Raw genomic sequence first — 25,020 nt, 5'->3', positions numbered from 1 at the left:
AACATTGAAAAGCTTGAATACTTTTACTGGAATAATTCTGTTTTTCTTTTTTGTAATTGCAACTATTCAAAGGACAAACAAGGGCTAAATCCAATGTTGCATGACTGGACATCTGCTCCCACAGTGGGAAATCCCTTTATCCTCCTCCCCTCTGCTCACCCACTCCCCAAATCTGCTGCAGAGGGTCCCCCATCTCTCTGGAGTTGACTTGAGGGGAACACAGGGGGCTCTTGTGAGGAGGGGAATTTGATCCACCGGTGGTGTCTGTTTCATGGGCAGAATTAGATACAGCCCTAGGGTTTTTACTTGGCATGGTTATTTGGGGGAATTAAGGGAAATAAGATAAGTAGAAATTTGTGTTAGCTTATTCTGGGGAAAAAAGGGAAAATAGAGTCCATTGAACCAATTATGGGTATCTAAGAAAAAAATTAAATTTATTTTAAATCATGCTCTTAACAATTGTGCCTTTTTTTTAATTTGAAAGCTTACAACAAACAGTGGAATGTGGTTTTATTTAGTTTATTAAAATCACCCTTTATTCTATTCTGTGTATGTTCGTATGTAATATAAAGGTCCAGATTCAGAAGGACTCCCAACATGGGATATCTAGCATAACTTGCAAAGAGCAGGCAAGGACTTTTGTATGGCAAATATACCTGAGAAAAAGCGATAGCTTCACCTATTTGGACAGTGATATAGAATACTTAGAGTTTCATGGGTTGAAATGGTAAGCGTGACTGTGTTCAGAGTTGCATTTGGACACATTATTCATCAAGTAGTGCATCCAAGCAAAACCATTTATTTTAGTAAAGTTTGCATGTAAGAAGACTATAGTAGATTGCAGCAGAAACTGAAGTGTGTACAAGAAAATAAGCAGTTTTAGGAACTGTACACTAATTACACTAATTCTTCCAAGCACAGGGAGTTCAGTGGGGATGATAAATTAAGGATCATATCAGATTTATGATGTTTCGAACAATTATGGTTTCCAAATACTTGGCCATCCTAGCTGGATGACACCAAGGGGCACTCTTTATGGCTTATTTGCCCCGCGGTGGCTGCGTGGTGGCACTGCATCAGTTATACGATGCAGCCACCAACTCACAGCCACCATAGGGTTTTTCCTTGAAGCTTCACATTTAAAACATCAGGGACTTATGCAGACTTTGTCCTTTGAAGCAAAATCACCATGGTCCTTCTGCCATGTGACCTCACTTTGGCGTCAAGCCAGGGGTGATCCGGGATGGATGGGGACCACTGAAAGGGCACCGGAAGATGGGAAGAGGGCAGGGGGCAGTGAGCTGAGTGGCCACCAGAAACCCCACACTTCCTCCTGGCATGGGATTTCCTGTCCCCACCCTGCAGCAGTGATATTGTGGGGTCCTGAAATGTCTCTTAAACCTACAGTCCTAAATTACTTCTGAGTAAACATGCATAGGATTGTACTGTTAGAGGAAGAGAAGGTGAAAATGGGTCAGAGACTCACTAACAAAGACCCAATCTACATGATCCAGTTTAAAACCAGATTTTAATGAATTTGGATTGCAAGCTAATGTGGTCTATACCTAAGGAGAACCCACTGTTGTCAGACGAATATCAGCACAAGAAACCACATTATTTTGAGCATAGATGGGTGAAGTCCCATGACTGAACATCACATCATCAACTATTGTGGATTCCTGCATTGAGCAGGGGGTTGGACTAGATGGCCTTGTAGGTCCTTCCAACTCTGCTATTCTATGATTCTATGATTCTATGACACGATTAGTCCTGCTCTATCATGTCCTACACAGCTCATTGTAGCGCTATTCACCACATTGGGCTGAATTCCCAAGGTGAGGCAGGCAGATTTGGCCTGTCCCCCCCACCAAATCTGAGCCAGTGCTGAGTCAGCCTGAGGTCCCCTGAGGCCAAAGCTGATCAGCATCGAAGCCTTCAAGGTGCCTTGGGCCAATTCAAGGCAGTGGTAAGCTGCTCCCCGCTGCCTGCCCACCCAGGAAAGCTGGCCATGAGTCCATGTGAGTCCATTAGGCTCATTGGACTCACCTCCCTCTCCCTCCCTGCCCTCCTTGCCCTCCCCAGTCACCTCCTACCGCCGCCAGGACATACCTTTAAATCACGTCCTCCCTGAGATTCAAGCCACGATTTAAAGTTAAGATCACGGGGGCTCTCTATTTTTACTCTATCTATGGCCGCAACTATGGCAGCCATAAAGGGCCATGCACATTTTTATTTCCCTTCTTTGTAATCCTCATCATAGTAGGGTTCTTTGTCCATTGTAAAAATAACTGGACCTAACTGTAAGTCCATTGGGATTTATAGTCATTTCCTTGGTGATAGCAACATGTATGCTGACTTTTGGCAGGCTGCCAGTCATAGGCCACACATATAATGTAACTGTTTAAGCTGCTCACCTTTGCACCTCTCACAGTTAATATATGTTAGAAAATATAACACATATGTTTCTCCTCAGAAAGTATTGGGTTTCCACATTCTCTAAGAGCTCCAACTTTAAATATAGTATTGTGCAGGACTGGTCAAACACAGTTTGCTACCTGAGGCAAAACAGAATGGTCCATGCCTTGAAGTCATTCGATAGTACCCAAAGCTGACCAAGTGATTTTGGCACCCGTGGCAGAAAATCCCACAAGCACCTCTCACTGGAACAAAAACACCATCATCATCCTGCCCAAAATCAGCTGCCTGAGGTGACAGTCTTTTTTCCTAATAATAATGCCAGCCCTGTATGCGAGAGCTCTGACACTTCAGCTGTACCTGGCTGGAATCATGCCTAATACCTAGGAAATATATGTTGATTCAAGAACCCACTTAAACCTGCACTTTTCACTCAGATTTCTTAAAACTGCATAGTGGGTAGCTCACATTTGGTAGTACCACACAGACATAGTAAAGCCTAGAACACAGGCTTAAGACAATAGTCAACAAACACTGTATGCAGAAGTCAAACTGTCCTATTTTTCACGAAAAGAAATAATACCATACTGGTGAAAGCTCATTTTTGACTATAAATGCCTGGATGAGATTCTTTCCCTCCCCCTTATCTTCTTACAGAAAAAATATATATCCTGCTATAAGACAAGCTGTAATTCAGCAAATAGTCTGTCATTTGACAAGATGTTTGTAAAAATAGAGAAAATATTAATAACTTCTAATCAGTCCTCTTTCTTATTATTGTTAACAGAATGCAATTTACCATTTCTGCATAAGCAGGGATTAGATGCTGAGTTTAGTTATTGGCGCCTAGCAACAAGCTAGAGACATTTCTGTTAGGTTTGTTTAATTCTAAAACATGAAGGTAGCTCTCTAAACTTAAGTATCTTTCATCATATAGCTTACATTTTGGAACTGAATAACTAAGAATAGCATTCTTTCATCATTGTCCCTAAAGATTTCTAACTGGGCTTTTTTTCTTAGCAAAACAACCAATTTGATTTTCAGTGGAGTAAATATAAATATGAATATATAATGTTTACCAAGGTGCAATATATTCTTTAATGTTCAAGAATGGCATTGAACACCATTTCATTTTTTTTAAAGTCCCAGGCCATCCTTGTCATTCTCTTAAAACAATTGTTCACTCCATTGAGCCTATGAGAGAAGAGAAGTAACCAAAACAGATACATTGTTCTGTTCGTAGCAGAATGGGGTGTTGTCATGACACCATGTGAAAAAGCATGTCTTCCACAGTCCTGCTTCTAGAGGTTGAGTTTTTTGCAAAATTAATTGATTAAAACAAAAAGTGGGAGGGGTAGGACTCCTCGGCAGCTCCCAAGCAAGGTTGCCTATCCCTGGTCCAAGCTTTACTGTTTTACTTTTCCCATTATTCTCTGTACACTGTCAGGAGAATTCCTTCCCTTCAGTGTTTCATCACACCAGAAGTCCTTAAAACAGCTTTCTTTTCACCTCAGGAAACATATTTTCTGTTCCATTTAAACCAAAATAATTCTCAAACCTAATTATAGATAGTGCAAAAATGAGAGACTGTGTTATTCCATATATTCATTTTAGGATTGTACTATTACAAACTGCTATAAGAATATTGGTGATAAACACACACACACACACACACACACACACAGAGAGAGAGAGAGAGAGAGAGAGAGAGAGAGAGAGAGAGAGAGAGAGAGAGAGAGCTGACATTGGGTTTCATCAATGTGGTCATTGTACCCGTCTGGATTTACATTCGTTTGAAAGATCCAAAAATGTAAAAAGAACTAGCCAAGAAGCTCTAAACCAGCTTTCCCCAACGTGTTGCCCTTCCATCTAGGACACTTTGAAAACGGTTTGAAAACTGTATGTGGAGTGTGTCCTGGGCCCCAACAGTTGTCACTACCATTATAAACTGTTTTAAAGCAGTAGTGTAGATCCTGCCCAGGATTCTATTCACACAACCAACTGACTGTAGCGGGAAGCCCACAAGTAGGATATGTGTAGAATAGCAACCTCACAGGGCTGGATGAAGACATTTTAATGCCCAAGGCAGAAAAAACAAATGCCTTCCCTTTGTTTAAAGAAAAGCATAGATAGACAATTTTCTGTCCTTGAATAGGAATCTGCCATACAAGTCAGATAGTTGACTTCAGTTCATGTAAGTTCTGAAAAATAGATATAGGTGCCTAATATCAAGATTTTGCTTAATACTTAAATTGTTTCATATTTGATTCTAATTTTATATTTATTGTACATACATTTTCCCATTTTTGCATGTTTTTGTATCAATACAATTTTTTTGGGGGGGGGGGGGTAGTACTAATACTGTGACAACTAATCTGATTTTTTCCCACAGGCTGATGTATGCAAGAGGAAAAAATCCTGGTATAAAAGTGCATTGGATGAAGCAAACCAATTGCTTGCCTGTTCTGCTCAGGAAAGGCTTGAAATGTGCTACCTATCTAAAATGGGTACAATTATCTGGTTTTCTATTTGTCTTTATACACTGACTTCATTACTTGCATCGCCCACCCCTACCCCCAGTAATTGTGTCAAAAGTCCATGGTAATATAATTATTGCAGACCCCCACAGTTTTGTTTAGTATGTGATCTTTTCTTTGGCTTTTACTTTGAGTACTCATTTCTGACACCCCTCTTGGACCTATTTGATATGTAGCAGTTGAGCCAATCACTATTCAATTCCCCCCTTCAAGAGGTGGCTGGATTGTTGACACAGCCCTCGGTGCAACACCTATGATATGTTTCCTGTAGATGCCTGAAGCCATGATGCCCATCTCTTTTTAATATAACATCTGGAAGTGATAGTATGGCACCAAAAAAACTGCGCAGCAGATTAAATGAACATGAAAGTATATCTGTTTCTGTATATGTTTGGTGGATAGTGAGAATTCTGTGTAGGTGGTTATATAGAACAGAAACATACCATTCAATCCATTGTTATATAATTCAGAAAATAATTCATATTTCAGTATTACATTTTGTTTTTACAACTTGATGCAGTAGAGAACAGATCAAAATAGCAATTCAAAATAATTTTATTTTCACATTATTATCATTCAGCTGTTGATTTTACTGGTTTCACAATGTTTTGCAGGCACAGTAAAAGATAAAGAAGCCAAAACAAAAACGGATGGAATCATATGCAGGAAAACGGTAAGATTTAAATACATATTCTTACAATCTTTAATTGATCACTATACTGCATTATTTGCAAACTAAATTTCTGCTTTCAACTGAAATTTCTATCCAGCATTTTTTATTGTCTGCCACAATTGTTACATTTTCCCTGTTCAAAAACCTGTGTTCAACTTTGTGTTATTACTGGCAGTTTATTTATATTTGTTTATAAAGGTATTTATAACCTACCTTTTGCTCCCAAAGAAGCTTACAATGAAATATGAATAAGCAATGCATTGGAACTTGTGATAGATACCATTAGTTCGTAATTGTGTTTCTCTTCCCATTGTATATCAAAAATAGGCCATGTTCGAACATCATGCTAAACCATGATTTGGCACAAGATGAACAAGCTGCTGCAAGCTTCAGGCTCATGTGATCCCAAACCTTCCCCTCTTCCTATGTAACCAAGAGAAGTTCAGAAGCTTTCACTTGCACTTTTATTTAACTGTGACCTGTTCTGTCATCTTGAGTGACAAACCGAGGTTAACACTAACTATGGTTTGTTTGTTTGTTTTTAAAAAGCCAAGTTTTAACCATAGTTAGTGCTAGCCACAGTTAGCTATGCTTCAGATAACACAGGAACTGTGGTTAACTAAAAGGGGAATTTTCTAAACATCTTCTCCTAGTCATGTAGGGGGAGAAGAGTCTGTACTTGCAAGTCCAAAGTTTTCTTTAGTTTGTTCACATTGCAGATTACAATGGTTTAGCATGCAGTGTAAACACAGCCATAGAATTTCATTTGGCAATGAAACAATACCTGATCATTTTACCATGGTAACACTTGGGGCCTTGCTAGATGATGCTGGATAAGCCGGCAGGGAGGCGGGGCGACGGCGCGCCAACTTTAGCATGCCCCGCCCCGCCTCCTACACGCACGACACGCAGGGACTCCGGAAGCCCTGCAGCGTCGTCCATTTTTTTTTGTTGTTGTTAAAGGGGCCACGTGCGCCCCGAAGACTCCGGACAAGGTAAGTGGTTTTTCTTTTAATTAAGTCCCCCCATCCGCTCCTGATCCCCTCCCATGCCCCATGCCCACTCTTTCCCCACCCTCCCTCCCCGTCCCCGATCTGTGCCACCCTTTGCCCTCCCTCCCCGTCTCCTGTGCCAACTTTCGCCCTCCCTCCCCGTCTCCTGTGCCACCCTTCGCCCTTCCTCCCCGTCTCCTGTGCCATCCTTTGCCATCCCCCTCTCCTGCCGGTCCTGCCTTCCCCCCCATCTCCCCCCGGGATTCCCCCGGCCCGATGGGCACAGTGCTCGTATGAGCGCTGTGCCCAGTCTGTGGCTTTTCCCGGCTACTCGCGAGTAGCGAGTAGCTGCAAAAAGCCACGGACCTTGCTAGACGTTCCGCAGCCCCAACCTGAGGCCGGGGCTGCGGAAAAGGCGCGCCATAAGCGACTTCGCTTATGGCGCATTAGGTGAAGCTTCAGCGCAGCCTGACCCAGGATTCCCCTGTGCGTCATCTGGACGCACAGCAGGGAAACCGGGCCTCACAGCGCGCTAAGGCCTCGTCTAGGAAGGCCCTTGGTAACCAGTATACATGTCAGAGAACTCTTGATCAAGATAATGTGATTGGGAGTGTTGGGTGTAGGGGAGAGACAGTAATTTTATTATTTTGTGGGCTTTGATAAAGTACAGAACACCACTGGTTTTGACTTAGCAGTTAAGGGTAAAATTGACACCTTCACTTTTACAGAAGGGACACAGGGCTGAACAAAACCTTATCTTCACCATTATCCCCCTGACTAATCTCTCTCTCTCTCTCTCTCTCTCTCTCTCTCTCTCTCTCTCTTTCACACACACACACACACACACACACACACACACACACACTGTATCAGCTAGCAAGACTCAAAATGTCATCTGGGTCATCATGTGGTAAGATTCCTAAGATCCAGTCCCTGTCAATGGTTGCTGCTGGTGGGCGTAAGGAAATCAGTTATATGGTGGTCCTGGCTCACATATTGAATCCTACGAAACAATGTGGTTAGGGTGTGCTGATGCATGCTGATCCCTGTAGTAAATATATGTGCAAGTGTCAGATTCAATAATTTCTCCTGTCATTATTACTTCATTATACAAAGTGTTGCTTGTGCTAATTGTTTCACTAAGCACTTGCACAACTGCTAGCAGAATATACAACCACTAGTGCAACAACACCTTTTCTTGTTTTTTGTACTTTTCCCAATACCTGTTAAGTATAGCAAATGTTCAAATATAAATAAAATTGATTGATTGATTGATTGATTGATAATGTTTCTCAGATAAAAGGGTGGGCAAAAACTTGTGAGAAGAAAAGTAGCTGCAGAATTGAAAGAAAGAGAAAGTAAGTTTAAGATGGAGTTGTTAAGTTGTTTTATTTGGTCATTTTAAATTATCCCACCAGCGGTCTGCTAGCATTATAATTATTACACAATGTTGTGCAGTTATAAGTTTGTAGATCCCATGATGCTAGGAAAAATGTGTTTTTATCTTTCTGAGCATGGGTACAAACCTTTCTACTTTTGACAGGTGGAAAAAATAGAGTAGAGAATTTTATGAACTGACACCTTCCTTTCATAATGTAGCAGCTACACATATTTTATTTATTTATAATCCATGTGCCCTGAACTTTGATAAAAACTATTTCTGGGGTGACTTACAATGTATATTTAAAAACAACAGTGTAATTATAAAATCAATAATATAGATAAAACAACAGCATTTTTCAACATCAGCAGATCTGATCAATAAGACCCAATAAAAGCCATTAAAACCATTACAACTCCAGAAAAACAGGGCTATTTTTATCTGGCACCTAACACACATCAAACTGGTGCCTGTTGGACTGATGAGGAGGGAGTTCCATAACTGAGGCACCACAACTGAGAAGGCCCTATCCCTAGTTGTGCCACTGGCTTCACCTCAGATGGAGACACCCAGAGTTGGGCCTCTGATGAAGATCCCAATATCAGATGAAGATCTCATATTCTCATACTCTACTTAGCACACACCAAGACAGTTCCTTCTTCAAAGGGATTCTTCAGGAAGCTGTGAAGCCATCTTCAAATATTATTAATGAAAACATCCAAGCAAATACACTGTCCCAGGTACATACATTGATGGTGCTATATAAATAAATAATAATAATAATAATAATAATAATAATAATAATAATAATAAATGATACAGCAAACACAGGGAAGAGGTAGGAAGAAAACAAGGGCCTCCATGTGAGTTCAAGAAGATTGCTGCTGGAAAAGGGATTGCATTACACACAAACTGGACATAAGAGCCCCAAAAATCATACTAACTCGCTTATAAATTTGAAAGTCACAGCAAAGATGAAAGAAAATGGAAATAAGAGAAATTCCAAAAGAAAAATGTTAAAATCTATATTATTGTAATACTGATAATATGGATTTTAGCATGAGGGTTTTTTTTTTTTTTTTGGCCAACATGGCTATCTTTGCCTTTTGAAATTAGAGAGAGTGCTATATATATAAAGAGTGATTCACTCCCTTCATCAGTGTTTACAGGTGGGGTTCAGAACCTGTTTTAGCCTAAGGGCCGAATTCCATATTCCAGTAGTAGGTGGGGCTGAAAGCCAAAATGATGAGTTCAAAAATTCCATGACTAATTTAAATGCCACAAAATTCAATGGGGTGACTCTAAGTATGACAACCCACTAAGTCATTCAATTTAAAAATATTGTTATCCACCTCTTCACTTATCAGAATATTGGAACATCTTCCTCAGAGGTGGGATAGAAATATTCCAATAAATAAATAATACATATTCCTATGCAAACTCTATTGTGTTTCTAACAAGACTGAACTGCTTCCTGAGGACTGAAAGGGAAAATTTTGCTCTGAAGGGAACCTCAAGAAATCAATACTTACAATTTGAGCCATATTTTCATAATTTAATATGCATATTCTTAATTAATTTCATATATTCATAACTATTTAATTGCAATGGTAGCAGATTAAACTTTCAACTTGGCTCTCAGTAAGTTTTTATTTTAGTTATTTAGTCATTGCAGACAGTTACTTTTATAATTTAGGCCAGGAACCACATGTGTTCCCGTACCACCATTCCCCAAATTTCAGAAAATTCAGTATTATTTTTTTAATAGTTTCCATAGGGGCTATGGAATGCCCAAAAGTTCAAATTAACTTGTTGTAAACAAGCGAAATCTGACCCTTTATAGGCACCCCATAGCCACTACAGATGCCATATCATCATCATCATCATCATCATCATCATGGGATTCATGGGGCATGGTCTCTGGGGACCAAAATATTGCCCTCCCTTGATTTACATTATTTAGCTATCTGGATGGATAATTATCAGATACAGCATGGGCTTACTTAGAAATTTAAGTGATTAAAATTTGGCCCATAATTAGATTAATCTCAATGCAGGTATAAATAAACATTGCCCCTCCTAACACTTCTTCTCAGAAGGACATAATCCCGTTATTAAACAACCAAGTGATTTGAGATAAGTTATAGAAGAAGCAGATATCGTTTTAATTATGAGTTACTTGGCACAAATAGCTGTCAGTACTATTCTGGTGTAAATGGAAGATAGCTCTGTGCATAAAGCTTTATGGGTTGGATCCAAATTTAGTGATACTTGGGGAAGACCCACTGAAATCAGTGGGGCAAATTAATTGTGTCTCATTAATTTGAATTGCCTACTTTAAGACCATGACTAAGGAGCTATTTATATGTGGGATGGCTGCGAATCTGTGCTTTGTCAGTTATATGATGCAGATGCAGCTTCACAGCCACCATGGGGCTTTCCCATAAATCTGCACATTGAAAAAGTCAGGGACTTAACCTCATTTTTCAATGGGAATGAGGTCAGTATTGCTCTTTTGCCATCTAGCCTTGCTCTAGGGCCAATCCGGGGGAAGTCCCTGGTGGAACGCAACCAGCTATTGGTCGCCTTCCACCAGGAAGAGGGTGGGGTGGGGGGCTCTGGTACCTTGATGGCTGACGGAAACCCTGCACTTGCTCCTTGGCATCAGGATTACCCAATGTTTTACTCCCCACGGGGTTCTGGAGGGAGGCAGTGCCAACTCAGTGCCGTGAAGCCAGACCCTAAGTATGGATCCAAGCCATATATATTTCCAGGGATGATTTCACTATTCTAGGATAGTGATTCACAACAAGTACTTAACCCTTTTCTTATTTTTTAGAAAAAGAATGTTAACATGTTCACTTGAAATAGCAAGCTCAGATGATATCCTGTCGACAGAAAATCTTGGTTTGTATTTATTGTGAATATCAACAAACAAAACAGAAATACATTGTGAATGTACAAGTATCTTTAATGAGGACAGTCAGATTTTTGAGGAACATATTCACACCTCTTAGGATACAGAACATGTACCTTTCCTTGCAGGACAATGTAGTCTATTATTTGGGTTAGTTTCTAGGGGTCTGAAGTGTGGACAATCAGGGAGTAGTTAAACTTTATGACCATATGGCATTCCTGAGCTTTGGAGGTCTCTTTTCCTAGAACACCCACACCTTGCCTCAACGTGGTGCCTTCCAGATGTTTTGGACTAAACATCTGGAAGGCACCAGGCTGGAGAAGGGTGTCCCATAAACTCACCTGAGGCCAATTTTTTACATCCTCCAAAAACAGTATAAGGCTTCTGATTCAACCTGGCTTTAGTTGACAGGAACAGAGAGGAAAAAGGTTGGAATAATTAATATACGATTACCTGTCCCAAACTCTTATAATAGATCTATCTTTAAGTTCAGTAAATAAATACATTTTCACAGCAACTGCAATCCTGGAGCCGCATGGGAGGTCTGCCTTTGGGAGCCTCAGGTTGAACTGGAGGCAGAACAAAGGAGAGATCTCATTCTGCTGGGTCCGCCTCTTTGGTCCCACCCCATCATCGCGCGATTTGCTCAGCAGTCCCCTCCTGGCAAGGAGATGCTGCTGCTGGGACTGTGCTGCTGTTGGGGCTGTGCAGCCACACTTTACCAGCCTTTCTCCCTTTGCTACCAGCCTGCTTGACCCCACAATTCATCACTCCCCATTAAGGGGAACTTGACTTATGTTAAAGTAGATGCATTGGATTTTGGTAAAGGGATTTATAGGCAGATTTTATTATAAACACAGCTTTCTATGAAGTTCAGAGTGTGCTTCCTAATATTTTGCTTGAAATTAGGATTATAGAGATACCGGTACCTAAGCATAGATTAGTAAATTGCTTATCTGCAGTTCTTTTTATTGTAGTTGCTGCATGGCCACATCTTGAGTAGGGTCAAGGAACAATGTTGTTGAGAGGAAGGAAAAGACCAAATAGTTGCTTTTTTTGCTATTGTATCATCTGGGACTCTTCTCAAGCTGTGTTTGATTGGGAGAAGGTCAATGTAGTACATCTGGTGAGGTGAAGGATGATTCTGTGTATAAGGGATTTCCCCTCCCACCATTCCAGGGTTTAACCATGATCTTGTTTACATCTGTTTCATTGACACCTCAATCCAAATGCTCCAATATGCCCTTTGAGCTGCTGCGAATATACCAGCCGTTTCAGTGCTGGCAAATTCCATTTTAACTTTATTGTAAAGTCCCTGACTATGTATCCAAGGAATATGATATCTATGCAGCAAAACCAGCCCTTCATACTGAATTCCCATACTATTATGTCTGGCACCAACAATGTGAATGTACAGATCACAGCAGCTAGTGTTAGCTATCACCCTGAAATGGATGTTGGGTTATACTTTTTAAGTAAAACATGTGCAGTTGTATATCTTCTGTCTATTCTTTTGCTCCTTATCTAAGACCCGATATTGACTACAGAAATTTTAACAGCAATATGTGAGTGTCAGAGATAAAAGGAAGAAAAGAAACATACATACAAGGTGAAGGATATTCAGCAGTACCACTGACATGATGGCTTACAAAAACTGAAGATGATTCAGCAATATTATATTGTAGCACACAAATTCAATGCAAACTACTATGAGCAGCATAATAGCATTAAAGAGCTGAGGAAAGTAAAAGTGTAGCCCTCTATCCAGTACTGGTTTACAGTACTGATTAAAATATTGTGGTTTTTTTATTAGTGACACGTTTCAGGTAGTTATTGACAATATGGAAATGGTCAAAGGGAGAGTTGTGAGGTATAGATAAAACATATAGATATCCTAGCATATAGCTCAAACATCTATATGTTAAACTCTGGAGGAAACATCTTTTAATCAAACAAGCTGCTCAACAATTCAACAAGCTGCCTTAGGAAGAAATTGGACCTTCATTGGATGGTTTAAGGAAATAATAAATAATGAGGAATTTGTCAGGGAATGTGATTATTTATTTATTTAGAAGGTATCCAATTGGTGCCCGTCCTGTCATCTGTCAGAGTTGGATGTGTGTGTGTGATTTTTGGCAATTCCCCTTCCCCCTCCCATCCCCTGTGTCACCTCCCACACTGTTCTGCAGGATTTCCCAAACCTGCATGAGGAGTTGCAGGTGAGAGAATCACTAAAATCATTCACTTGCTCGCTCTCTGTTCAGCTGACAGATGTCTTCTGTCCGATTCCGTCAATGAGCGGACAACAGAACAAAAGGTACCTGACAATTCGCAAAACGGAGACAGAACAGATTTTTACAAAATCCGTACTTCCCTAGTTGTGTGTTGTATGCAAATCAGGTCAGGTAGGGTTAGACTTCATGACCCATGAATGACTTCCCTTCCAATTCTAAGATTCTCTAAATTTTACATGCATAAAATTTTGGAAAAGGAATTATTATAATCATGAATAATCTGGAATATATGTAATATTTAAGCAGTACTCTATTTGTACATTCTGGATTTTGAAAAGACATCTCTCATTCTTGCTTGCTTTCTACCATGTGAGTTTTCTGTAATTCTCTAAATTAGCAAATTATAGGTGCTACTTCATACATTGCAGTAAGCCATCTGTTTTTCCTAGTGGATTTGCACAGTGATTGCAATTATCATATCATGGTTTGAAACGTACAGGATGTATTAGCTTCAGGCTAGTTTTTTAATATGTAGAAAGCAATAATCATTAGTGATGAGTTAAGCTTGTATTTGCAACTTGCTATCGTATTTCTAGGGCATGAATGGCATCGTTCACCATGGCATCTTACTACCATGAGAAATTATGTCATGTGGAACTTGAGAATACTCTGTATTCAAGATAACTTTTTATTGGTATGTGTTAGGTAAGATATGAGTTGCTGAGATTTCCCCCTCTCTTTCCAAGATAAAATTGTCTTCATACTAAGTGTTCTAAAAATAGTGTGCAAAGTGTTTACTTAGTACTCTGACGGCCATGTTTGCAGTAACAGCAAGAAGCTGCTGTAAATTAAATGTTTCCTGCTGCCCTATTTCCTTCCAAACGCCACAGTAGGAGGGTTATTAGTTAACATTAACACAGACAGAAGTATCTGCTGACTAAAATTATTAAAGTTCAGCTTACAGCCTTAACTCTGCTACTTTCCCCATCAGTGCAGGTGTTATATCTAGTAATAAAGGATGCTATCCAGCTTCATTAAAAATCATGAGGATGTCACTGTTGGCTTCAGTGGGTTCTGGATTGTGTTCCCAATCAGGAAAATATGGTATAGGAAAAAAGCTTAATGAATGTCTATGAGCTCCATCACACCAGCGATTTATCGCACTCTCACCATGCCTGGTGTGTTTTTGCTGCGGAGTGCTCACATGATGTTGTCCCAGTCCTGTGCTCATCTCACCTCTTCCCCTCCCTTTTCCGTGTTATTTTGGAGTGGGGAAAGTCCGTTTCCCCCCCTCTGTGCGCAATAAAGCTACTCCTCCCTCCCGTGTATTGCTGCCCTTGTGCTATATCAGACCATCCCATTTTTTTTGTTGGGGGCATGTGTGTCGAAGGGCAATCTCGTTAACAAAAGAGGAGGGTGGGGTAGTTCTCTGCTCAACTGCTCAATTGTGAAGGGGGAGGGAGAGAAAGTGCCCGAACACACTGCAGAGAAGGTAAGTGAAGCCGCCCGTGCCTGGGACTCAGTCCCATTCAACTCTGTGGTTCTTACTCCTGAGTAGGCATGTCTAGGTTTCCTGACCAGAACAATGTCGGCTTCCCTTTGCCATGCCCAGGGAGCTTTGGCTATTGGGCGGTATAAAAATGCAATAAATAATAATAAAATAATAATGTCAACATTGACCACAAACTACTCCAAAAGCTAATGGTAATATTTTCTCTTCACTTATCTTGTTGAATATGATCTTAGGGGAAAACATAGTGTATTGTTTTACCGTAATTGTGCAGTTTCAGGCTGCCGTAGCATTGTATTTGCGTAGAAATATATTAACTGCAAGGGCAAGAAGAATGTAGGGGCAGGGTGGCAGATTTCGCCGGCATAATAGAGCTAAAGGTGAAAAGATAGAGGAGCGCAACAATGCACAGATGTGAAAGTGCCCAGCAGTCCACTTCTTCAGAAAACGGAGGGGGAAAACGTGGATTCAAACTGGGGGGGGGGGGGGAGTAGCTGTGATGGAGCCCTAGAAATATAAAGGATCTAAAGAAGCCTTCTTTTTAAAAACAGGGAACTCACAGAATTCATATGCTGACTAACACAAATAAATAAAAAGCTATCTTCAGTATAAAATATCCTCAAAAGCTCTACAAGACATAATTTCTCATGGTCATAGGATGCTATGCATATATGGTACACTCAAGTGGTTTTTGATCTTCTTCCGTATTGTGTGAATGGGGGCTTGAATGGAAAGCTATCAGGCAGTGGATACTGGGAGAAACGCAGCATAAGGAACAAAGGTGTGTTTTCTTCAGAACTAGAGATTGGAAATGACTGGTGGGTTTCAAAGAGAGGTTGTTGTTGTTGTTGTTGTTGTTGTTGTTGTTCAGCGCTTCCTTCAGTACAGAACCAGCATGGTGATTGTGTCAAACTTGTACTGGGTTTGTCTGAAAAGATACCCAGAAACAGATTTATTACATCCCCATAAAAAAGAATGTGTGACCTATAGTTATTTATTTATAGGTAAATAGATTCCCAACAATACTTTGCCATGCGCACAATTTACATGGAAGTTAACTACAAATATCTTTCAGTATAAATCCTACTATTAATGATTAGTGGCTTCTGAGAATGTCATGCAATAAACTGAGTAGATAACTTAAGTGACGTCAGTGAAAATTGGTTTAAATTATATCTAACCCCAACAGTTGATGCCTGTATTAGCTCTGGCTTCCTGGAGCACAACTGAGCATATTTATTTCAACAAGTAACCTTATTTAGAATAATAGTTTTGTTAGATTAATTTCTTTGGTTTCTTTGTTTTTACTTCAAATACAGTAGCCTTCTAAAACTTCCTCAAGCTACTAGCATTAAAATGCGAAATTAAAAAATCATTTGCATTAAGCACATTGAACATTGTTACCAATTTACTTCATTTGAAAGCAACATTTGGAAAGTAAAGGGATTCAAATTGGATACTGCGTGGAAAGATAGATGAGAGGGAAAGATGAGTAGCAGGGTATTGATAGATTCCCGTTTCTGCCCTTTTAAATTTTAATATTGACATACTTACATGTCGTTATTAAAAATGAACACAGAGAGAAGCAAATAAGATGATAATGGAAATTAGAATTATAATAGATGAAACATACAGGGTGGGATCCGGATTACATTAGTTGAAATTTGGTACCACTGGAACCAATTGGACAAAGCAATTGTAAGTGGGGGGCGGGGCGGAATGAAGCCGCAGACTGTCAGCCATTTTCAAAGCCCTGTCAGGTTGTGCTGGCCACAGCACAATGTGGGATGGTCTCACCCTTTGTCTTCTTCAGCATTGCCCATCCCCACCCCAGTTGATTTCATCAGGAAGAAAAATGCCAGCTCTAGTGATTCAAAGCCTGCCTCTAACTTGCCCCAGATCACCCTGTTTTGGGACCTCCCCCAGTGGAAACACTGCTGGTAGTACATCTGTGTCTGTGGAGCTTTCTGTTGGTATAATAGGGCGTACCAAAGCAGACGCCCCCCCCCTCCACTAACAGAACCCCTGTCTACTAATGTGGTACAGTGTGGTGTAGTGGCTAGAGTGTCGGACTGGGAGTCGGGAGATCTGGATTCTAGTCCCCACTCGGCCATGGAAGCTCACCGGGTGACTTTGGGCCAGTCACAGACTCTCAGCCCAGCCTACCTCACAGGGTTGCTGTTGTGAGGATAAAATGGAGAGGAGGAGGATTATGTATGCTGCCTTGGGTTCCTTGGAGGAAAAAAGGTGGGATATAAATGTAACAAAAATAAATAAAATACTAGTAGAGGGTCAGTACTGCACCATCCTAACCCACTCCAGCCAGCAGATGTGGAAGTAGGAGTGTTCTGTTAGTCATTACTTAATTCCCATGGATTTCAATGATTTATTTATTTATTTATTTATTTATTACATTTCTATACCGCCCAATAGCCGGAGCTCTCTGGGCGGTTCACAAAAATTAAAAACATTCAAAGTATAAAACAACAGTATAAAACCATAATATAAAATACAATATAAAAGCTCAACCAGATAAAAACAGCAGCAATGCAAAATTACAAATTTAAAACCATGTTATTTAAAATTTATAGATTGTTAAAATGTTGGGAGAATAAAAAGGTCTTCACCTGGCGTCTAAAAGCATATAATGTAGTTGCCAAGCTAACCTCCTTAGGGAGCTCATTCCACAGCCGGGGTGCCACAGCAGAGAAGGCCCTCCTCCTGGTAGCCACCTGCCTCACTTCCTTTGGCAGGGGCTCACGGAGAAGGACCCCTGAAGATGACCTTAGGGTCCGGGCAGGTACATATGGGAGGAGGTGTTCCTTCAGATAACCTGGCCCCAAGCCGTTAATGATAACTATGTCCAACTAATCTAGTCTGGATCCAACCCATAGTTATTGGTTGTAAAAGAAAGATAACTACCTCTTGTCCAACAGTTTATAAAAGTTTGCCAATTTCTAAGAAAGAAATATGCTTTTGTGAGTTTTTTCTCTGTACATCATATTTAATGAGTTCATTTTGCAGGAAAAAATGAATTTGTGCAGTTTACTTCCCCACTCACTTATGTTTGGTATGTTATCTATAATTTCAATACATCACATAGAATATTCTAGATTTATTAATCATGTATGCTGTTATTTCAAAATGGTCAGTGGAAGGTGTTTCTTAGGTGTGTAATTTAGGGTGCAATCCTATACATGGTTGGATTGTAAAAAAAGTCCTACAATTCCCAGCATTCCCCAGTCAGCATTCTGGCTTAGGAATGCTGGGCATTGTAGGACTTTTTTCTGTGTAAACATGCATAGGATTCTGCCCTTAATAAAATTAATATTGCGTCTGTCTCTAAAAGATAACCAGTCATTATTTTTATTGCCATTTTAATATCGGACCAAACCTTACATGCTATTGAGCAAGGCCACCAAATGCAATAAGATCCTTTTTCTCGTGTACAAGTAGGATTGTAATTGCTAGTGATTTCTACATGTTGTTCCAAGTTGTAATCTACTTTAACTGAAAAAGTTGGATCGAGATTGATCAATTTAACTTTGACACCAATGGAACAGTATAATCTAAGCAGTTTGTCTCAACTGGTTTGTGAAATGAGCAGTATATAAGGTATGTTTTTATATCTTAAAGAATAGGTAGAAAGAAATGTGCTGTCAAACAGAAACGAGTCATATTATTCCAATGAGAACAATCACTCCATTTTGTTGCATAGGGTTAATGGCATTTGAAACTTATTTTTGTGTTTAGGAATGTGATGATTGCCCCTTCCACTTAATGCCTGTTGTCCAAGCAGTTGACTGAGCAATAAATAGCTTTGCATTAATATGCAATATATATTTTAGCTAAATTATTAATATTGTTGTTTTATTAGTTGTCTCCGAGACTGAAATTATACTAAAAGATTTGGACCAAATTCTCAAGCATGTTGCAGCCACCTCCGAGCCATCCTTTGAGTCATTTGTGGATGGAGAGGACAATGATGTAAGGGAAGAGGCATAAATTATGCATAGCTCTTCTACTAACTACTAATAATTGGGAAAAGCACCTTGGCAGGATGTTCATTTTTGGCTAAGCCACACAATTTGAAATACTAACTAAGCCTATAATGTATTCACAAAATATACTCACACCAGACTCTAAAGAGTTATATATTTATCGAGAAATTATAATACTGTCTGAAGAATAAAATGGTTAAAAACATGCATCTTTTAATAAGTTGAACTACATGCATCCTACAAGACCATATTTGAAATTAATATTTATCTCTGGAATCCCAAACCAGGGAAGCTGCATTCTCTGATAACCTTGTTATTATTTGTTTTGCACATATCTGCATACAAACAGGCAAAACAGCTGCCATTTTAATAGTCTCCTGCCAAGCTAAGTTCCCTCTATTACTTTTTTAAAGGGATAAAGGGAACTTACAGCATTCTAAGCATTTTTTTTTATTTCTTTGTTTATAAAGAGAGAAAGAGAGAAGAGCACTTTATAAATTTATTATCATTACAATATAACTCCTGGACATTTTTCAGACACACTAGAAAACATAAATATCAATCAATCAATGTATCAATTTTGAATAAAACAAACAATTAAACTGACCTAATCCAAGAGTTTAGCACTAAACAGGAGAGAGAATAAAGCCAAAGAGCTCCATCACACCAGTGATTTACAGTAGTGCACTCTCACCATGCCAGGCGTGCGGATTTGCAGCATGGTATCCACATGATGCCGTGCCTGTCCTGCTGTCACCCCACCTCTTCCGCAGCCTTTTCCATCTTTTCCTAGGATTGCTAAAGACTGGATTATTTTCCCTAAGTATTTTTAATGTGCCCTTAAGCCTCTATGTAGTGCTATACTCTCACGTTTTCCTTTGTTGGGGTGTGTGTGCTGTGACAGGAGTCTGGCTATTAGCTTGAATGGATTGCATTAGGTCCTGGCAGGGAAAAGTGATCTCTCCCAGCAGCCGGCTTCAAGCCTCAATATAAAACCCAAACCTTGCATCCCAAGCTCGAAAGCATTTTTAAAACCTATATAAAGTTATCCCAACAGTATAAAGGTATTCATCAGTCTGTTGATTTTTTTTACATGTTCTTGAAAATTTCAAGCAAAATAGTATTTGCAGCCTGTTCTAATACAAGAAGTGGAGGATTAGATCCAGATTTAATCAGAGTAGACCCATTGAAATCAATGGGCCTTAAATTAGTCATTACTGACTTAAGTTCCATTGATTTCAATGACCTACTCTAAACATGACTAAGGCCTTAGTTAGACCTACCTGATAGTCTGCGATGGAGGAGGGAAGATCTCGTGTTGCAATTAACGCGAGATCTCTCCTCTGTTTACACGTGACATGTGACGACCTCAGGAAGAGAGGCGTCTCGCCTGCCATTTTTTATTTTTAAAGGAAGAGGAGTGCACAAACACTCGTGCACTAAAGGTAGGTGCTTTTTTTTAAAAAAAAATCCATTTCCCCACTCCCCCCACCCTACCCTCGATGGGTGCAGTGCTCCTGGCTCCGCGTGAGTAATCGCGGCAATGGGCCACATGTTCCATGTGAAAAAACCAGGCCCAAAGGGGAGTGCCAGGCCCGGGGTTCGTCCTGTGATAAAGCCTGGTCTAGCTAAGGTCTAAGTCTAGTTCCAACCCGAGGTTCTGGATAGGAATCCATATGTTCATCTTCATCAGATGACACATCTAGCTGATTCACCAGATGCATACTGTGATGTGGATCTAGATGCACATCTGCATTCACATTGGCTCCACATGCATAATCTTGCTGGTGGATTCAGTGAAATCCTTTTGTTACAAAATTCTGTTTAATATAACCACAATATGCATGTTTTTCTTCTAGGTAGCTAACTGCTGCATGGAGTTTACTGAAAAAAGGCCAATGGAAATCCACACCCAAGAGGACTGTATTATAATTGATGGGAAAGCTTTCAAGGCTGGAGAGTGCATTGAGAGCATAGCAGACAGGTTTAAGGAAATAGAATCTTTAATGGCTGAATTCCAAGACAGCTTGTAGCACTGATAAGAGAGAACCTATTATACTATTTACAGCTTTAGAGTGCATCCTTTTTCACATATAGTGGGAGATCCTTAACAGCACCTCAACAATATTGTTAGTTTGAAGTTAGTATCATTTTAACAGAATCCTCCCTCTCACCATATTCACTGATAAAATTGATATCAGACTTAGTTCAGATTAAAAAGTGGGATTTAATAGCAAGGCCAATCAATTCTAGATACTTTTTCCTGATAGATACATATTATTGTGGTTTAAGCAAATTGTAAATTTGCTCTAAAAATCAGAATGAAAATAAAGAACAATTATACTTCAATATAGAGAGATTTTAAACACACCTTGAATTTCTGACAACAGAGTTATTTACAATTCTCCAAGAAGTTATTTGAGAACACCTTATAGGTATCATATTTGTGAATCACAATTTTAGAACCTTAACTACATGAGTTTCGCTAGTATGAACCACTAATGCATCAGACCCTTGTTCCGGGTATATAATTCCAATTAGGCTGTACTCAGTGGGATTCACCTGAAGACAACTCAGCCATAGAAGGTTAATATTTAGCCAGGGAGGATGAATATTTTGTCTAAAGAAGTTGTTGTATTTTGCATGTTGGGTAGATGCTAAAAGATTCATAGAAATAATGGTAGCAAATGCATTATGTTATCTCTGGTGCTATCAGTAGAAGTCATGGATCAATTGATGGATTGATCTGCAACTTTTATATCACTTGGCTCATCAAAAAATATTCAGAACATAGGTTGAACCGAGATGTAGAGAATTGTGATCCAGCAACACAAAACACCCACAGTACCAATTTGATATGCCAAATGTCAGTGTGGGAGGACTGGATTATACAGAATATGGTTACATCTACATACCGATTACTAATGCTGAAGGGGGGAAAATGAGTATTTTTTTAAAGAAGACAATGAAGCCAGTAATTTCTCAAGTTATACCAGAACTTTTAAAAAGCTAAATTCTATGTTATGAATGGTCTTTATGGGATTGTTACTGTCCAAACATGCTGACAGGAAATGCTCCAGTATAGAGAGCCACATCAGGAAGTGATAGACCAGGAAAGGAGAACTTGTGGCCCTCAAGATAATGATAGTCTGCAACTCCCATCATCCCTCACCATTGGCTATGCTGGCTCAAGCTGATGGGAGTGGCAGTCCAACTACATCTGGAGGGCTACAAACCGTCTATCCTTGCCATAGTCCAAACCAACAAGTTCAACATCATACCAAAGGAATATGGCAGTAATGTGATGAGCTTGACAAAAGTAATCATGAGCCAGGAATCTGCCAGAATGCACAAGGATAGGTGGATCACTGTTAACTGCATCAGGGTCTGGAAGGCAAATTTGCGCAGGGTTTGGGTTAGGGAAGCCAGAGCTGGCTGACAAGACAAGGCAAGAATTTAAGGCAAGATCAGGCTACTTCAGAAACTGCTCATAGAATGATGAAGAAGAGATTCAGTGATACACATTGAGCACAAAGCACTTTTGACAAGAATTGTTCCCCTGTCTGCCCCATGGCTCCATTTTATAGGACCTATTGGCAGGCTGGAGCCAATAAGACCACAGCTATTAATTAAGTCACATTGAACTTGAGGGTAATCAACGGGGTATGATTGTTTCATCACAGGAATGAAAAAAGTGTCCAAGGGAGGACCTAAGAGTACCCAGAAAGTAGCAGCAGGTTATTAGCAAAGTAGAGTCATCAAAAAACTTCTTAGAAAAGGGATTTTGTTTTACGCATTATATCTTGAATGAGACAATGACTTAATAGTTCTGGACCATTGCTATCTGAATGATTTGAACAGTTTATATAGAGAAAATGTACATGTGGTGTAAGACGCTGATTAATGTTTGGAGCAAAAGGAATGAGGAGCCACTCTGCACATGCCACTGAAAGCAATACAGCACAGAGATTGATGGCATCCACATTTCAATGTGTATTCCATTATGGATATGATTTGCACTCACAGTTCCTAATCCAGCAAGAATCCTGACTTTGCCCACATATCTCCTTAGCTGTTTTGTGTGTGTGTGTGTATCATGATTGAACTCTTCAGAAACATACTCCTAAAGATAGTGTGCTTCCTAGTCATTTATTTTAACTGTGCCACCTGCTGCACATGTTCCAAACACATGCTGTGTCTTCCACAGTTAGTTACTGCTTTCTTTACTTTGAAATGCATGTGCTTCTGCATTCGAATGCCTTCCTGCGTTAGTAGCATGTGCCTTTAGGTATATATTCTCCACTTGCCAGAAGATAGGATTTACTAGAAATATGCGTAAATAATACCGCTTTCTCACACAGTTCTATAATTTGCATAGGGATGGTTTTTCCCACAGAAAAAACTATTATTGGTTGTGTCTATTGCAATCACCACTACAGTGTATGTTCTAATGTCTATGATAAGGTAGAACAAGCAAATAACTATTTTCTGGGTTTTTTGTTTTTACAAAACAATAAATTGCATCATCTGCATGTTAGAGAACCAGTTGTTTTGTAATGAAGAGTAGATCTATTATTTTCACTATGACCATCTGAAACTAAGGAAACTGCAGCTGTTCCCTCACAGAGAGTATATCTGTCACCTTAGCTCACATACAACCAATGGCAGGCTTCGATAATACCACCACTCTAGTGGCTCATCTAATCAAAATATATGCATTACCACATAGCATCACATGGTAGCCAACATGAACTGGAGGGATGGGGAATCAACCCACACAGGCTCTTGTCCATAGAGATCTCACATACTAACTTTGACTTTCTGTATGTCATGACAAGCTACCCTAAATATGGGTCTCTGGTGGGCTGCAGCAGACTGAGAAATAATACAATATTTATTTATTTATTTAAAACATTTGTATCCCGTCCTATATCATTAAGATCTCGGGGCGGCGTACAGATAAAAGCATACAATATAAAACAATAAATGTTACCTTTTATGTTTTCCTTCTCATCCTATACTATGTATCCTGAATAGAGGAAATGCTCTAGTTCCCCTCTGATGTTTGGGACACTCTCTAGAAGCATAATGAAATGCTTGAGGCCTTTCTTTTGGCCATATAAACTTGGCACTTATTTATTTTCTTTAAAAGTCTCTAGGGCTATTTACAGAAATGAGGCACTATATTCTTGCTATGAATTTACTAACACAATCTTACAACAACAAACAAATATACTTAATAAAGTTAGACTTTGTACACAGACCTTTGTCTCGTTCTCAGGGTCAGATCTACACCAAGCAGGATATAATACTTTGAAAGTGGTTGGAAAATGGTGTATTGAACGTGTCATGGGCCCCAACGGTTGTCAATACCATTATAAAGCAATAGTGTAGATCTTGCCCTAGTTGCTGCTGAAAACTTCTACTTGGCCCTATGCATGCTGAGCATTGTTTCTTGAAAACAGAAGGCACATCAACATATAAGTGATTGATTTTAGTGCAAACTAGAGGAAACATATAGAAGCTTCAACGTTGTTGTTTTAAAAAAAGAGTCATTGCTAAGACTAAGAAGTATGCCATTACTTTAGTCATATATTTCTGGCAGTCTTTATCTCCTAGACATGGTGGCTAATGAATAACTATTTCTTTACAAAATAGCTGGCAGACTGCAAGGCTATTTACATTTATCCCTCTTTGAAGGTTTTAAATGCGCATTTTAAGGCACTTCCTTTTGGCGATCTTGCATCTTTTAAAAGGACTGAGTTCACCATAATCTTTTGCTGTTACATTAATTATCACTGATTGCTTAATCAGTTGATAAGAAATAAACAGCATACTCTCGAAGAATTCACAATAAACAGCATACTCTTGAAATATTCTGCCCTCAGAGTTTGTTTGGTTTTATATTTGTGATTATTTTCCAAGAATTTGGGGGTTCATTTTCACATTGTTTTATTTCGGATGAATTATCTCCAATGAATTCATCAGTTATTATTACCCTATATTTCTTTATATCAGTTACAGTGAATACAGAACTCATAAACATTGTGTTGAAAGAGTTGGGGAAGAAACTCAATAGTTTGTCCATTTTTAATCACATGGATGCTGTGGGAAACATTTGAGAAATACGATGCTTACAGATAATTGTTTTTTTGTCAACTGACATAGAAGATGGAATGAGGAGCTAGAAGAAGATAGAAAGAGGATGGATTATCACTAGTCACATGGCAGTGCAGCCTTCCTCCATCGGGTGCCTGCCAGATGTGATAGACTAGATTCCCATCATCCCCAGCCAGCGTGGCACTGCTGGCTGGGGATAATGGGAATTGTAGTCTACCACATCTGGCAGGCACTAGGTTG

The 25,020-nt window shown here is 39.5% G+C and overlaps 1 protein-coding gene across 1 annotated transcript in view; it reads left to right on the top strand.

Annotated features, from left to right (window-relative positions):
* The window catches only part of ZCWPW2 (zinc finger CW-type and PWWP domain containing 2), a 32,006-nt gene extending 11,313 nt beyond the window's left edge, over positions 1-20,693 (top strand). The window contains exons 3-8 of the mRNA XM_063127545.1: positions 4,808-4,922; positions 5,567-5,625; positions 7,914-7,975; positions 10,838-10,905; positions 18,537-18,658; positions 20,520-20,693. Coding sequence (XP_062983615.1) covers positions 4,808-4,922; positions 5,567-5,625; positions 7,914-7,975; positions 10,838-10,905; positions 18,537-18,658; positions 20,520-20,693 — 600 coding nt within the window. The remainder of the gene's footprint in view (positions 1-4,807; positions 4,923-5,566; positions 5,626-7,913; positions 7,976-10,837; positions 10,906-18,536; positions 18,659-20,519) is intronic.
* Positions 20,694-25,020: the final 4,327 nt, after the last annotated feature.

The sequence above is a fragment of the Elgaria multicarinata genome, chromosome 1 (assembly GCF_023053635.1).
Source record: "Elgaria multicarinata webbii isolate HBS135686 ecotype San Diego chromosome 1, rElgMul1.1.pri, whole genome shotgun sequence".
NCBI lineage: Eukaryota > Metazoa > Chordata > Lepidosauria > Squamata > Anguidae > Elgaria > Elgaria multicarinata.
Note: the sequence above shows the minus strand (reverse complement) of the source record. Positions and strands in the feature narration are given on the sequence as shown.